This window comes from Sus scrofa, chromosome 15 (assembly GCF_000003025.6).
Source record: "Sus scrofa isolate TJ Tabasco breed Duroc chromosome 15, Sscrofa11.1, whole genome shotgun sequence".
In the NCBI taxonomy this organism is placed as follows: Eukaryota; Metazoa; Chordata; class Mammalia; order Artiodactyla; family Suidae; genus Sus; species Sus scrofa.
In genome coordinates this window covers 85,561,583-85,579,072 of record NC_010457.5, presented here as the reverse complement: position 1 = coordinate 85,579,072, position 17,490 = coordinate 85,561,583, and the positions used below count along the sequence as shown (strand labels likewise).

Here is a 17,490-nt window from a genome sequence, read left to right as displayed (position 1 = left end):
GTTGCTGTGGTTGTGGCATAGGCCGCCAGCTGTAGCTCCAATTCAACCCCTAGCATGGGAACTTCCATATGCTGTGGGTACGGCCCTAAAAAGACCAAAAAAAAAAAAAAAAGATTCAAATAGCAGATCTTATACTGACTATACTCTTTTGCTAATAATTTCAGTCCATTCTCACAACTATCTAAAAATGCAGTTTTAAGAATAGTAGCTGATAGAGATTTTTGGAGTGGAGTTAAACTGGTCTTTATGGAGGCCAGCCAATGACAGTGGTATCATTTGTGCAATACTTTGATAAAATGAGCCAACCAAACAAAAGGAGGCATTTGGAGGACAGTCTCTTTCATAACTGGATATGATATGCAGACAGGACAGTAGAATCAGGACAACAGATTTGGTTAAGTGAATTCCAGGAGTTGTCTTATTGCATACAAGCTGAAAGCTCTTATAATTACTACTAAATGAATGGTATCCAACAAAATAGGCTGGTTATTTTGTTGTTGTTTTTTGGGTTTTTTTTTTGTCTTTTTGCCATTTCTTGGGCCACTCCTGTGGCGTATGGAGGTTCCCAGGCTAGGGATCCAATCGGAGCTGTAGCCACCAGCCTACGCCAGAGCCACAGCAACGCGGAATCTGAGCCACATCTGCAACCTACACCGCAGTTCATGGTAACGCCAGATCCTTAACCCACTGAGCAAGGCCAGGGATCAAACCCTCAACCTCACGGTTCCTAGTCGGATTCATTAACCACTGATCCACGATGGCAGCTCCAAAACAGGCTGTTTTTTTTAAAATCCATTTGATAAAACTGTTCAGTCATAGAGTTTGCTTTAGCATTACCTATATATGACTTCCCTGTGTATTTATAACATCACTGTTTTCAACATTCAAACCAAAGTTTTCAATAACTTTGGTTTTCTTATGTTTTAGATATCCAGAGCAAGAAAGATCCCCTCGGGATAGAGATTACTTTGATCATAGCAGGTCAGACTATGAGCATTCAAGAAGAGGACGTTCTTATGATGGTGGCATGGAGTCACGGTTAGTATTGGAATTTTAACTATAGAAGCATTTTTTGGATTTTCTTTATTCTTTATAATAATTTTATAATTATTTTCCTACATGATGGCAGAGGGACATTGAGAATGAAGTTACCAATCTGTAATTTTTATCTAAGTGTAAATTATTCTTGAGTCTTAGAGAACTTGACTACCTACCTTATTAGTCATCTAGTTTCAAAAACTTGTCTGTCATGTTTTATTTTTCACTTAGTTCTATATCCTTTTTGATGTCTTATATTATCCACTCCAGGACTACCAAAACTATATACCCCACTAGAATTTTGATCAAATTTCTTGGCAGTTTGGAGCTAAACAAGTTATTTGATATCTGCAGCCAAAATTTCTTTCTTACTACTTACTTTCTAATGTATATCCAAATCCTTAAATGTTGTATTAAATTAACCTCCAGAAGCCAGGCTTCTCTGCTGTCACTCTAATAACTTTTTAATAAGAGCAACTACTAGCACCATAAAAACCACTATAATTGTGAGTTAGGCAACACTCTTACACACTGGATGCTGTATCTCTCAATTTACTTATAAGGACATGGGTCTGAACTGATTAACTTAGCAGAGGTTGCAGTTCCTTATTTGGTAGATGATGAAACTGGGATTTGAATTCTATTCTGGGTCTAAAGCCCATGTTTATTTCCATAACCCCTGACTTTGCTGCATCTCATTTGATCCACATAGTTGTATTGTGAAGTAAGTAGGTTGTCTGTCATATAGAATATAAAGGCTAACCAGTAGAAAAGCACTTGAAGAGAAATATTTCTACTTAGACTCAGAAGACTCCAGTACTTTTGCACTCTATATGAACAAACACTGTAATTTTAAGGACATAATTTTACCAGTCAGCAAACAGTTTTACTTGGTGTTTCTCACAAGAATCATAACCACTGTCAGTAAATCCCTCTGTGGCTACTCTCTTGCAACATGTTACATCCACAGTAAAAAGCAACTCAGGTGCAAATCAGTGCCTCCATTTCAGAGCACCTGCCTTTGATTATTTGGTGTTTCTATTTGGAATCACTTTTTCCCCCCACTGTTCACATTGTCTTAGTCTGTGCAGATTCTGTCCTCATAGGCAGTCACTCAGATCTCTTTATATTTAGAGATTTATATAGCTACCTGGGTTAAGTGACTGACCACTGCTCTCTCTCCACATAGTTTGTATTAACATATATTAAGACAAATTATCTCAAACATATCCTCTAGATTTAGCTAAAATCTGGAGAGGGGATGACACTCTGCAAGCTAGAGAAGACAGAATAACTACTGAGAAACTGAGCAGGGGTGTTGAGGCCAGATGAGTAGAAACAATAAAGAATCATGGATAACAGTAGCTGGAAAGATGAGGTCAAGTCAAACTATGAAATCTTAAAAGACAAGCAATAGATTTTAAGTTTTTTATCCTGGAAGTGAAAAGGAATTAGCAATAGTTTCTGAGTGAGACAGTGACATAAAAGTAGTGTTTAAGAGGAGAAATTGGCCTGTGATGTACATGATAAGTTGTACAGAGGAGAAATCAGAGTTCATCTCCATTAATGACAATTTAGGAGTAAGAATGTTATTTAAAAAATTATATTTGAAATTGATTCTTGATAGAACTGGTATTTTTATTACAAATTTCAAAATATCAGAAGTTTCTGGTTAACTCGAGACAATGTGAAAAGTATCAGCTATTTTCTAGCCACAATGTGAAAAATATCAGCTATTTTCTAGCCACAATAACTAATGCAAGTAACTATCCTTTATTAAGCTAACACTTTTAAAACAACCAGAGTATGGTTTCTGAAACTATCAAGAACTAGCAAGAAAGAATGAACCCTTTTTGCTATCTTTCCCCAAAGAAGAGTTTGTCTAGTTTACTGTTTTTTACATATACTGCCTGGAAACTCAGACTATTCTGCTCATGCTTTATGCAACTGCAGGTCACAATAAACTTTTTTTTTTTTTTTTTAAGTTTCATCTGGCCTCAACACCCCTGCTCAGTTTCTCAGTAGTTATTCTGTCTTCTCTAGCTTGCAGAGTGTCATCCCCTCTCCCTGCACTCCTCTCCCACTCTCCACCTTGCCCCCAGTGTAAATCCTGTCAACCCTTGAAGAACTAGTACAAGTTACATTTTCTCTGTAAGACACTTCCTTACCATTCCAAACCACTTTACCCCGTCTGAATTTGTGGCTCCCAAATGGTCTCACCCATTTGGTAATCAGTACATTTAAGAATGTTATTTGTATTGTATTTTCTCTATCAAAAATAAAATCTATATATTACAGAAGTAGAGACCGAGAAAAACGCAGAGAAAGAGATGTGGATCGGAAAAGGTCCCGGAAATCTCCATCTCCTGGGAGAAGAAGCCCAGAACCATCGGTCACCCAAAGTTCCTCTACTCAGGATGAACCTAATTCAAAGAAGAAGAAAGAGGAGCTGGATCCTCTCCTTACTCGCACTGGTGGAGCATATATTCCTCCTGCAAAGCTCCGGATGATGCAGGAACAGATCACAGATAAAAACAGGCATGTCATTATCACTGAGTATACATGGCAGTAATATCTTCATTTAAAAAAAATCGGGTGTGATCCAATGACCTTAGCTGTCGAGGATTTGCATGAGCCCACAATGATAGAGACCTCAAATTAGGGTTCTTTCCATCTATCCTTGGAGGCTCCAGTGAGCCCTGCTTATTCTTTTCCCTGATGTTAGCTCATAACGTCTTTATTTTTGGCATGAGTGAATTGAAAAGTTTGAGGAAAGATCACTTATTCTTTGATTGTGTTTGTTTTTACTGTTTTCCTATTTTCAAACTATTCCCTTTATAGTTGCATGAATGATTATTAGTAGTACTGTCAATATTTTAGAACTAAAATGGATCTTTCCAGTTGTACCAAACTGGGAGTCAGCAAACTTTTTCTGTAAAAGGCCAGTTAGAAACTGTTTTAAGCTTTGTGTACTGTTCTTTCTCTGTTACAACTCCTCACCATTATAGTGAATGCAGCCACAGATATAATATGAAAACAAATGAGAATGGCTGTGTTCCAGTAAAGCTTTGTTGCGAAAACAGGCTCTAGGCTGCATTTGGTTCATGGATATGGTTTGTCAGCCCCTGTGCTAATCTATGAAACAAAGTTGACAGTTTTCTTTTTTTTCCCTCCTTTTCTTAGACCATAATGTCTTAGCTCGTGTAGTTTTTTGCTACCCTGGAGCAAACAATTAAAATTCATATATAACCATTCACCCTTGAAGTACTTTTCCTTCCCTTTTCAAAATAATTGGAATGATGAGGAACTATGTAGGAAAGTGCAGCTAAGTTTTCAAGACCTTTTTTCTAGTGGAATGAGATGATAACCAGGAAAACTATGGTCCCAGATTGAAATGATCACTCAATTGCCAACTAGTCGGTAGAAAGATTGTGATAGACCATAGCTCTGCTTTGAGAAAAACGGATTACAGGTGAGTTAAGAAGGTCTTCCCACATCTTTCTCTGGCATTTTAATCGCAGCTTGAAAGTACTTGATAACCTTATATAAATGAAATCTAAATTTGTTGTAAGAATTAGCTTGAAGTAGAAATGTCATTTATATGAAAGTATAAATATTTGAAATAAAGTTTAAAAAATGTATGCGCTAGAAGGGAACATTTAAATGACATTAAATTTAAAACTAGACTGAGTTCCCATTGTGGCTCAGTGGAAATGAATCCGAGTAGGAACCATGAGGTTTCGGGTTTGATCCCTGGCCTCGCTCATTGGGTTAAGGATCCTGCATTGCCCTGAACTGTGGTGTAGGTCGCAGACGCGGCTTGGATCTGATGTTGCTGTGGCTGTGGTATAGGGTGGCAGCTGTAGCTCCTACTCGACTCGACCCCTAGCCTGGGAACCTCCATATGCTGTGAATGTGGCCCTAAAAATCCAAAAAAAAAAAAAAAAAATTAAAAAAATAAATAAATTAACCAGAGTAAGTTTTTTCTTATGTCTCATATTCCAGCACTTGATAGTGATGCCTGGAGTGTTATGTTGAGAAGAGATTTGGAGATGTCTTCTCCAGTTTGTGGGAGCTTCATGATAATTTAGGCATTCTCCTCTTACGGGAGGCAGTAATGGCAGCATCAGTGAGAAGTATTCCCTCTCTCTAGTCCTATCCAAAGCCATCCTAATTGTAAGAGATCAAGAATCATATCTGTAAGGAGTACCCATTGTGGCTCAGCAGTTAACTGCTATTATCCATGAGGATGCGGGTTCTATCCCTGGCCTCGTTCATTGGATTAAGTATCCAGCATTGCCTGAGTTGTGGAATAGGTCAGTCACACATTCAGCTTGGATCCTGTGTTGCTGAGGCTGTGGATCAGCAACTGCATCTCTGATCCAATCCCTAGCCTGGAAACTTCCATATGCCACATGTGCATCTCTGATCCAATCCCTAACCTGGGAACTTCCATATGCCACATGTGCAGCCCTAAAATGTAAAAAAAAAAAAAAAGAAAAAGAAAAGAAAAGAATCCGCTCTCCATATATGTGTATATATATCTCCATTCTTTTGCAGATTCTTTCCCCATATAGGCTGTCACACAGTATTGAGGTATTGAGTAGATCACAATATAGCACTTTTAAACAGATTCTTAGAAGATAATTTTATATACAGCTGAATTCTGTTTATAGGCTGTAAAGAGGACAAAAGAAGTAGAAGTGTCTGAGAGAAGTTTATAGACTTTGCTTTCAGTAGATACTAAGTCAGGTTCATTGTAGCTTTCCTAATTGCAAAGTACAGCTATGGTTGTTATTGTCTTTTAACCAAAGATTGATAGAGTTTGTGGTAGTGTATCAGCAAGAACTTATTGATCAGGCTAGTTGTTAAACGATAAATCTTACTTCTATAGATAGTAGCATACTAAAGGGCTGGAGTGCAGGGGCAGGAGGAGTATTCCACCTTGGATATAGGCAGTGAGGGGATATGTAATCTATAGAGAAATTAGCTGCAAGTCAGTCTGCTTTTTATAACTTCAGTATCTGCTAAAGGCACTGTCAGTGATAGAATACTCTTCCTTACCAGGGAAGATAGCTCTTACCACCTTTCCTTGTTATACTCCAGAAGAGGGATTCATTCTCTTTTAGTTGAAGTATAATTGATTCATAATATTGTGTTATTTCATGTGTATAGTGGAGTGATTCAGTTATATATACGTGTGTGTGTGTGTGTGTGTGTATTCTTTTTCAGATTCTTTTACACTGTGTTATTATAAGATACTGAATATAGCTCCCTGTGCTATACAAGAAATCTTTTTATTTACTTAATGTATAGTGGGTGTATCTTTTAATCCCATACTCCCTCTCCTTCCTTCTCCTTTGGTAACCATAGGTTTGTTTACTATGTCTGTGAATCGGTTTCTGCTTTGTAGGTAAGTTCATTTGTATTTTTTTTTTTTTTTTAGATCCCACATACAGGTGATAACATAAAATATTTGTCTTTCTCTGTCTGACTTGACTTAGTATGATAATCTCTAGGTTCACCCATGTTGCTGCAACTGGCAATATCACATTATTTTTATGGCTGAGTAATATTCTTGTGTGTATGTGTGTGTGTGTGTGTGTGAGAGAGAGAGACACATCTTTATCTGTTAATCTGTCGATGGACACTTAGACACTTGCTTCCATGTCTTGGCTCTTGTAAACAGTGCTGCTATGAACATTGAGGTAAATGTATCTTCAAATTAGAGTTTTCATCTTTTATGGATATATGCCCAGGAGTGGGATTGCTGGAGCATATGGTTGCTCTATTTTTAGTTTTTTAAGGAACTGCGACACTGTTATCCATAGTGGCTGTACCACTTTACATTCCTACCAACAGTTTAGGATGGTTCAGAACAGGGGTTCTTAACCTACAGACTTTCAAGAGGTCCATGGATAGGATTCAGGCAGTGAATGTGAACAGAAGGAAAGAAAATTGCATCTTTTTCTAAACCAATCTAATTTAGTATTTCTATCAGGATGTAGGCATCAGACCATAGTATTAACAGACTATTTATTGATATAAATATCTCAAAATATTATTTATGCTACTTAGAAATTTAAAGAATTATTATGCCTACCACTGCTACTTGTTAAATGTGTTTAGCACATGGAATACTGTATCAAACTTTTGTTCCTTTCATGCTTCAAAAACTATTTCATTATGACTGGTGTCCTTTGTAATCCTATGTACTTATATGTACTATTCTAAGAAGTCCACCTTCATCAGACTGCCAGTAAGATATAGGTACAGGAAAAGTTAAGACTTCTGCAGCTGAAATTATACTCTGCAGAGATATAATTATAAAAAACATTGAATTTTAGAGCTTTAAAAAACCTTATGTTATCAAGTTCAACCTAAAGAAACCCAGTTCGGCTAAATAATGTACCTAAGCTTTAAGCTAAAACACAGTATAGCTATCTAGCATTCAGCTGAGAAATCTCTGGGACTACTACCTAAATATAGAGATGATCTTTAAAATACATAGAACAGTCTTTCAGCCTTGTGATTGCACATGACTCCCTTTTCCTATAATTAATGCTATTTCTTTATGGTTTAAAACATTTAATTTTGTTTGTTCTGTCAGGCTTTTATGAGAAGGAATATAATAAAAAATTTCCTTTTTGTGGCTTATATTTGGATATTTTGTGTTGTAATTTAAAATAAAAATGGTTGTTTTTACTTTAAAACATTTTCTTTGAAGACAAAGGTTAAGTAAATTGTTACAGTGTAAAATAATCATGTACTAAATCTAACCAATACTGTAAATTGCAGTATACATGGACATAAGAACAAAATGTATATTCTTACATTATTTTATTTATTATGTTATTAAAAGAACTTTGTACGTGAGTTTGACATGTACATAGACTCAAATATGGATTGGAATATAATCTATGTATCCATATACATATATTTTACTGCACTTTGGGGTCATTTTGTAAAAATAATGTTAAAAATAAAGGAACACTAAGAATTTTTCTTAGTATAAACTCTTGTTATTGTAATTGTTGACTTAATTTTCACCTGTATTAAAATCAATTCTTTTCAGCTTAGCATACCAGAGGATGAGCTGGGAAGCCTTAAAGAAGTCCATCAATGGTCTGATCAACAAAGTTAACATTTCTAATATTGGTATTATTATTCAAGAACTTCTTCAAGAAAATATAGTTAGAGGAAGGTAAGCATCAGATATTTTATTTGTAGTTTTTCATAGCAGTTTTTCAAAGGAATATAGTATTTACATGAACAGTAATCATTGATTTATTATGCTATCTCATTTCAAAGGTAATTGAGAATATTTATTTAAATTGCAGTTTTTGTAAAAATGTAAGCTAACAGATAACCTGTACTCCACTGTTAGATGTTGTGTGGATTTTTTTACTTTTTGAGATGCTTTGACGTCACAATGATTTTTGCACAGATTTTTTTTTTTACTAAAAACTTCCAATAATTGATACTCATGAGGAATAATGAATATTTAGTTTTTTATATATACATAAAAGAGCTACCTGAAACCGGTCTAATTTCTAAAGCAAAGTGATAATGTGAAAGAAATCAGAAAAATCAGTAATAAATTTTAGAAAAGCAAAAGGATGTCACAACCATTTTCTGTGCAGTTAAGTAGTTGTGATATTTTAAAGGGTTAGGAAATTTTCTGTATTCTATTTATTTTTTATTATTATTATTTATTATTATTATTATTTTATTATTTTAAAATCTGAAGGCTATTTTCTTTTTTCCCCTCTTTCTTTTTTTTTCTTTCTTTTTTTTTGTAGGGCTGCATCTATGGCATATGGGTTCCCAGGCTAGCGATCTAATTGGAGCTGCTGCTGCTGGCCTACACCACACCTCACGGCAATGCCTGATACTTAACCTACTGGGCAAGGCCAGGGATCGAACCCACATGCTAATGGATGCTAGTTGGATTAGTTACTGCTGAGCCACGATGGGAACTCCCATTTGTTAGTAGGACAAACCCTGGATAAAAGTGGTGAAAATTTAGTCCTAATTTAGCTTTTATGAAGATTTACAGAGGAGTGATACTTTAAGTGAGCTTTTTCCGTCTAATTAAACTGGTGATTATTATTGACTCTTTTTTCTTCTTTTAATCAGAGGCCTGCTGTCCAGATCTGTTTTGCAAGCTCAGAGTGCTTCTCCAATTTTCACTCATGTTTATGCAGCATTAGTGGCAATTATCAACTCAAAATTTCCACAAATTGGAGAATTAATCCTCAAAAGGTTAATTCTGAATTTTCGAAAAGGCTATCGAAGAAATGATAAGGTACTTATAATGGACTTGTAAATAGACTGCCACATGTGAACAGACTAATAAACCAGTATTAACTGTAGTGAGCAGTGTTGATTTCTGAATGGAATTCTTTTTAAAATTGCATGTTTCATGAGAATTATTTTGTTCTAATAAACATCTCTGGCCTCTGATATGAGCAACAAAAATGATGGCTGTAATTGTTGAATTACAACTGTTTAGCCAGAAATGACACTCTAACATATACTAGTTTTTATTTTGTAACTTACTTACAAGTTAAAATTACCTTGTGTGTTACATATTTTAAATAGACTATGTAAGTAAACTGTAAATTGTATATATAATTGAAGATCAGTTTTAGTTTATAGATTAACTCTGTCTCTACTTTCCCTTTTCAGCCACTCTGTCTAACAGCTTCAAAATTTGTGGCACATCTTATTAACCAAAATGTGGTAAGTAATTATTTTCAAAATTTGGTGCCATTCAGTGGCATTAGACTATAGGCTTGATGCCACTTCAGCGACTTATCTTTGTTTTGATACCTTTGGAAAAGTATCTTGGATGATATTTTAGTTTTAGAACTATAATAAATACATGTACTATTTTTTAATATAAAGAGGAACCCAAAACAAATATTTTATCAAATTGATCTCTGTATGTGGATACTTAACTGCAGATTTTTCCTTCAAAGAATGTAATTTGTTTTTATTTTAAAAGTTGCTAATTCTTCCACTTATTCCCATGTAGCTAGTGTTCATGAGAACCTAATAGCTGATATTCTTTACAAAATGTTCTTCCCTAGAATTGCATGGTGTGCGTGCGCTCATGCATGTATAAAACTGTATAGTATTCCTTTGTTCTTATAATCAGTTTATAAATATAGTAGATTAAATAATTTTAATGTTTTAAATTAAATAATTTCTCATTTCCTTTTGTGTTTATTTTGTATTCATCTACTGTTTAAATTTTGATTTAGCTTCATTTTATTTTATTTATTTATTTATTTTTGGAGCGGGGCACACTGGCAGCCTATGGAGGTTCCCAGGCTAAGGGTCAAATTGGAGCTGTAGCCGCTGGCCTACACCACAGCCACAGCAACACCAGATCCATGCTGCATCTGCAACTTACACCACAGCTCATGGCAACGCTGGATCCTTAATCTGAGTGATTCCGGTGATGGAACCTGCATCCTCATGGATACTAGTCAGATTTGTTTCTGCTGAGCCATGATGTGAACTCCTTAGCTTTACTTTAAACTTAAAAATAATAAAATTGCTCTTGTTAATATTCAAAGGTTTCCTTCAGATATATAATTATTTTTAATTATATCTGTACATAAGAGTAAGACACACCTAACCTTATTTCTCTAACATTAAATAATATTTTAATTCTTTCCTACACAAAATTCTTTCCAATGTTTACTTAGGAACCATTTAGATTTTAACCTAATCAGCCATATTATTACAATGATAATTTTCTTGTTAAGACATGGAAACTTAATGTCACATGTCCGTAAACCTAATTTCATAGTCAATAATAGTGGAAGTATTATGTTTCAGTTTCTGAATGTATATTACAATTATATTGGAGACATTTTTGGCATTGTCACAAAACAGTTAAAATAATAAGTATTTTGCGTCTTCCAAACGGTGGTACAGGCAATATTATCTCGTCCCTAACGTAAGACTGGCAACTGTGACCACCTTCCCAAAATAAAACTAGTATGTATGTTTTTTTTGTCTTTTTAGGGCCACGCCACCCATGGCATTTGGAAGTTCTCAAGCTAGGGGTTGAATCGGAGATGTAGCCGCCAGCCTATGCCACAGCAATGCCAGATCTAAGCCAAGTCTGTAACCTACACCACAGCTCACAGCAATGCTGGATTCTTAACCCACTGAGCGAGGCCAGGGATCAAACCTGTGTCCTCATGGATACTAGTCAGATTCATTTCCACTGAGCCATGGTGGAAACTCCAGTAGTATGTGTTTTTAATGTGGTGCAAAATGTGAAGAGGATATTTTCCTGAGTTGAAATTTAGACTTCATCTCTCTCCATCTCAAAAAAGAGTCCGATTTTAAAAAGCTAGTGTATAGTGTTTTGAACATGCTTTGTAAGTTCATTTTCTTTATTTTTTAAAAATTTTATGGCCACACCCACAGCATACAGTAGTTCCCAGGCCAGGGATTAAATCTGAGCTTAGCTCCCACCTACAGAGCAGCTGCAGTAACATAGATCCTTTTAACCCATTGCACCAGGCTAGGGAATTGAACCTGTGCCTCTGCAGTGAACCAAGCCACTGCAGTCAGATTTTTAACCCACTGTGCCATAGTAGGAATTCCCAAGTTCATTTTCATTTATAGCAAAACTTACCAATAGACTTTTATTCCCTCTTTAACTGGCATTGTTTTATGAAATCCAAAATTTGACCATAGTTAGTTGAGTTTGATTTAATTTTTTTAAAAAAGTGTTCAAAACTGTCATTGCATGCTACAAACTACTGGAAAGATATTTTCTGAGAAAATTAGTATTCATCTGTTTGCTAACAAAGTTGCTGATAGAATCAGTTGGGAAATGGATTTAGAGTTATGGTCATGAAGAAAGATACTATAAAAAGGAATTGTATTACTGTTCTTCATATAGTGATTATGAAAATACCTCTGATTAAAAATTAGTAAATTATTTTTTAACATTTTGAGGTTAATTTTGGCATTTCTTATAGATAACATTTCTTATATAGAGAGTTTAGGAAGAATATTTCTTCTGGAGATAAATCAAATAGTTGTATTCAGTGCAGTAAGTTAAGATTTTGGGGAAAAGCATCAGGAAATGTTAATGGATGCATAATGGAAGTGAAAGAAAAATTGTATCCGATATTTGGAGAAATTTTATGTATATTATAAGATTTTGCTTATTATCACTGCAAAAAGTAGATTTATAATTTTTAAAGTTACTCTCAGTAGTAGATTAATATATGTAAAATCATTTTGTCCATTCTGTCTGTCTTAAATCTATTTAAGGCTCATGAAGTTTTATGCTTAGAAATGCTCACTTTGCTCCTGGAAAGACCAACAGATGACAGTGTTGAAGTAGCTATTGGTTTTCTCAAGGAATGTGGTCTCAAGTTAACACAAGTGTCACCACGAGGAATCAATGGTAAGTATATATTCTTGGTTTGCTATTGAGCTTTCGTTTGAGTGTCACAATGTTTATTGCTTATTGTACAATCTTTCTGTTTAACTTTAGCGATATTTGAACGCCTTCGAAACATTCTTCATGAGTCTGAAATTGACAAGAGAGTTCAGTATATGATTGAAGTGATGTTTGCTGTACGGAAGGATGGATTCAAGGACCACCCTGTTATCCTAGAAGGACTTGACTTAGTGGAAGAAGATGATCAGTTCACTCACATGCTCCCTCTGGAAGATGACTATAATCCAGAAGACGTTCTTAGTAAGTTAGGAGTGGGTGTTGGGAAGTTTAGTACAAACGAATATAAATATTGAAAATAAACACTAATTAACTTCTTTCTTTTTTAAGATGTTTTCAAGATGGACCCTAATTTTATGGAAAATGAAGAGAAGTACAAAGCTATTAAGAAGGGTATGTAGAAATTTACAAAATAATTTATTTTGGATAAGTAGAAGCAATTTATGTAATTATATAGTACTGATAGAAAGTTATAGATCACAGACCCCTACCTCTTGAAATTTTTGTTCTTGAGAAGCTGTTCTTGTCAGTGTTTACCCATGTGTTAGTCTAGTGCTCATCTATGGTATTCATTCTAAATTAACTCATTTTTCCTCTCCTCTTTGTCTCTGTTTAAATTATACAACTCTTTTAAGTTTTGTCCTTCTTAAGAAATATTCATGTTTTACCAGTAATCTTTAACTTCACTGCCATTTAAAAATTACTGCTTAAATTGCCACCCAATTTAATATGCAGTTAAGTGCTATATGTTTTCATAAAGTTCTCTATTTAAATTATTTCTTATGACAGGTTGGTATCTTTCTAAAATCAATCACAGTGCTAGATACAGAATCGGTGCTCAGTAGATAATTAATTATTATCATTTGTACGTCATTAGTATATTGTAAGCACTAGCTTTGTACAGACATTGGTTTGTATTTTGTTTTTGCCATTACTAGCTAAGCGACCTAGAACAAGTTACTTGTTTGATGTAAGGGTAAATGTTACATGTTTGTGTAAGAATAAATAAAATACAGTGCTTTGTATTGCCACAGAGCATGTATTTAGACACTGATACTATTTTTTTCATATGTGTCATTATTTTTCTTCCAGAGCTAATATTCAGAGGTACTTATATCATTGCTTTTATTCTATTATGTAATTATTTATATTACTTCATGTATTTATATAATAATTTTATAGATTTATTTCCCTTGAGTTGTAATTTTACCTGGCAAATACTTATGGCTCTGAAAGCTTCTAGGAAGAGAGAGCAGAGACCTAGAAATCTGTCGTTGCTGCGTTCCATGCTTTAGTCATGCTTAGAACTGGAATGTTGAAAAGGAAAGTAACGGTGTAAGGAACTCCCCATTTCTATATGTTATCCCCAAAACCTGGTACAATATCTGGTACATCTCTCCTTAGATGCTGTTTTCCTAGGGCATTTCATTGCAACAGCCAGATTCATTTTTCTCTTAAAAATCTGGTTTCCAAACATGGAGAAACCCTTACACCCACTTTTTTCTTTTATTAACTTCTTTTTCTATAGTATCTCTAAAAAATGCTAAATGATTTTATGGAATTCTTGTTATAGCTGGCGTAATTTTTTTTTTTTTAACTTGGGAATTCCCCACCCATTTTTAGCCTCTTTGGCCGATACCAGGAAAGCAGTACTTTTCTTTACAATAGCACTTCTTAAACTCTCTGGTCTCAAGATATCTTTATGCTCTTGAAAATTACTGAGGATTCCGAAGAGTTTTTATTTATATGGATTTATATCTGTTGACACTTATTAAAAATTAAAACTGGAAATATAAAAAATTAAATCATTTCAAAATAATAATAACATATTCGCATATTACATATTTTTATGACAAAAACTACTTTAAAAAACAAATTTAAAAAGAAGAATGGCATGTTTTATATTTTGTACAGTTTAATGTCTGGCTTAATAGGAAACAGTTGGATTCTCATATCGTTCCTGATTTCAATCTGTTGCAATTAGTTGTTTTTATTAAAATATATGAAGGAAATTTAGCCTCACACAGAAATGTAGTTAGAAAGGGAGGAGTATTTTAATAGCCTTTTCAGAGCTATAATTGAGTGTATCCCTCCTTAATACTATGCCAGTTAATATTTAATAGCTATTAGTTTCTTAAAAATTTAATTGCATTATGAAACCTGAAATAATGTCCTTGAATTTTCATACTTGTTAACATGAAAATCCATTGGCCTGTCACTTTGAATGGATCTTTTACCAATGCATGATTTTGTAACATGTCGTATTGGTCATTTGGAAAATCTTGATTCACTGAGTTATTCACATCTTCCAAGTGTTGGCATGTTAACATTATCAAAATTAAATTGACACAATACAGTATCAAGAAATCAAATTTATTCTTATTACCATCTATCTCATCAGAAAATTCTTAAGTATTGGGACGTTGTCAGGCTCACAGGGAGGTTTACAAGTTTTCCAAAATTCTAATTTTCTCTTGAAAACTCTTAATTTGATATCATGGGGGGCAAATACTGTTGGTAATTTTCCTTGAAATGACAGTCTCACTTTGTTGAGAAAATGGCTGTTAAATACCTAACCACTCTAGTTTGCTTGCAGTTCTTTCAAGTAAAAATGAAAAATACTAATTCATTGTGCAACTCAGTCACACAAGTGCCTTTCCTGGAGACGGCTATCACCATTGTACATCTGTTTTTAATGGAAGTGTTATATGTGAACTTCATATTTTCTTACTCAGACTGTTAGCAATGCCTATCCTAATATTTAACAAAATCAGTAATTTTCTGTTTTTTCTTCAAGGGCATTCTTAAATGAAAACGTTTTTGTTTTTCCTACTACAGTAATATGGCAGAGCACAGTGACCACTATTGCAGTTTGATGCCTTGATTTGTGCTCAGGATCCAGCAAGTTTTAACCCCCATAGCTTTTGTATCATTGTTTCAGGTGTCAGCACAGTGAAAGGGTGAATAATATCTTGGTATTATTATGAAAATAGCTTTGACCTCACAGACCACCTGACTTCTCAGTGTTCCCCACATAGGGGCTCTCAGACCATACTTTGAAACCACTGCTTTATTCAGTTGATGAAATACAGTTGTCATTGCCTAAGTGATTTTAGTAGGTAGATCCTAAAGTGAAGAGAAAAGGAGAGGATGATGTAAACGACTAGACAATCAATTTGACCTTCATTCTTTCATAAAACGTTCTTCTAGACTGGCATAAAAAAACAGCCCCAGCAGGAAGTGGGCACAGCTTTAGTTAATTAGCACCTTAGAGTGACCCAGGTGTACTTGTGTTTTAGGTCTTACAGCATTTGGGAAAACAGCAGGAGTGCCTGTCTTCCTACTATTGAATACTAAATGGTTTCCTCTTTTAAAGGTCTAAGTTGCATTATGTAATAATAAACCAGACACCTCAGATCATTTCTTGAAGTCTCATTTGTTAGAAATATTCTTGAGGAGATTTGTATGTCAGCTAAGGACTGAATGATGACTCTCCATTTTTGTAGAATGATTTGTTTCTCATAGCATGAAGCTCTCTGTTAACATTAAATATTATATGTGGATCCTGTTTTATACACTTGGGTAGATATAAAGAAATAAGAATTTTCCTAAAAATAAGTTGGCCCCCCAAAATGTACTAAAACCTGTCTGACGTAATAAAAATGCAAAAGTGAACTATTAGCCAGGTTTATAAAATCTTTGTCAGACTGATAGAGCACACATCGTTGGAAAGAACGTTAGTTTTTGTAATTTGTTTATTAATGTTACCATGATGTTTAGCTTAATGTAGTCTCTTACATTACTGTTTTCATACCGTTTAGACTATCTTCTTTCTGTTGATGAACTAATAATATTCTATCTCTAATATGCTAATTTCCATTCCCAATTTATTTTTCTAGCGTTCTTGCCTTTTGGCAAAGCTTCATCTGCTTTTTCTCATTCTTCTCATCCCTTCCCTGTTTCATGGCCACTTTCTATCTGGCAGAAGAATTACTCATATGGCTCTCTCTAGCCATATTTGTCATAACAGTCTCTGACTACCTCAGCAGTAACATGAGGCCTGTGTGACCATCTTTGTTGACTGATAAACTTACACTACTGTGGGTCTCAGTGAAATGAGAATTATCTTCTCAGAATGAAGTGCATTTGTATCACTGGCTCACTAATAATTTTCCTAAACTTACTTTGTTCTTTTAGAAATTCTTGATGAGGGAGACAGTGACTCGAACACAGACCAAGATGCTGGAAGTAGTGAGGAGGAGGAGGAAGAAGAGGAGGAAGAGGGAGAGGAAGATGAAGAAGGTAAAAGTATAACTTATTCAAATAATACTGTAATATACTCTCAAATTAATCTAAGGTAACCCTCTAAAACAGTCATTCTCAATCTGTGGAGGGTTGGGAGAGATGCTGCTGATATCTAGAGGGTTAAAGGCTAATGATTAAACATATCGCAAGTCACAAACCTACCCCCTACCCCCACCCAACAACAACAAAGTATTATCCAACCCAAAAATCAGCATTGGCAAGGTTGAAATACACTGCTCTATAAGTATTGAACAAGGAAATTCATTTTTTAATATCAACATAATTAAATTTGATATGTTATGACTTTGATTATAAACTATGAAAAAGGTGCATTCATGTTGAGTGCATGTGATTTATGTCACCCTGGCATGAATGTGACAGATGAGAATGACTAGGTATTTGCTCTTCATTTTGGAAAAGTAGAGCGGGGAGGCCAAAACCTATATTTGTACAAAGACAGGCAAAATGTTCTTCCTCCTCAGCTTTGATTATATCATTTCACAGGAAAATAAGCTCAGAATTTTACTTTGGTTAAGTCTCAGTTAAAATATCAGAACATATGTACACTGGTCATTATTTACTTGTGTTATATATTTGAAAATATTAAAAATGTATCTCTCCCTTTGAGGTCATAATGTATTTTAGTT

The 17,490-nt window shown here is 34.6% G+C and overlaps 1 protein-coding gene across 3 annotated transcripts in view; it reads left to right on the top strand.

The window, feature by feature from the left end:
• The window catches only part of CWC22 (CWC22 spliceosome associated protein homolog), a 64,680-nt gene that overhangs the window by 26,765 nt on the left and 20,425 nt on the right, over positions 1–17,490 (top strand). For all 3 annotated transcript variants that reach the window (XM_003133514.5, XM_013984315.2, XM_005671989.3), the window contains exons 4-12: positions 928–1,038; positions 3,337–3,576; positions 8,114–8,242; positions 9,178–9,346; positions 9,730–9,783; positions 12,349–12,484; positions 12,575–12,781; positions 12,869–12,931; positions 16,736–16,840. In XM_003133514.5, the coding sequence (XP_003133562.2) occupies positions 928–1,038; positions 3,337–3,576; positions 8,114–8,242; positions 9,178–9,346; positions 9,730–9,783; positions 12,349–12,484; positions 12,575–12,781; positions 12,869–12,931; positions 16,736–16,840 (1,214 nt within the window). The remainder of the gene's footprint in view (positions 1–927; positions 1,039–3,336; positions 3,577–8,113; positions 8,243–9,177; positions 9,347–9,729; positions 9,784–12,348; positions 12,485–12,574; positions 12,782–12,868; positions 12,932–16,735; positions 16,841–17,490) is intronic.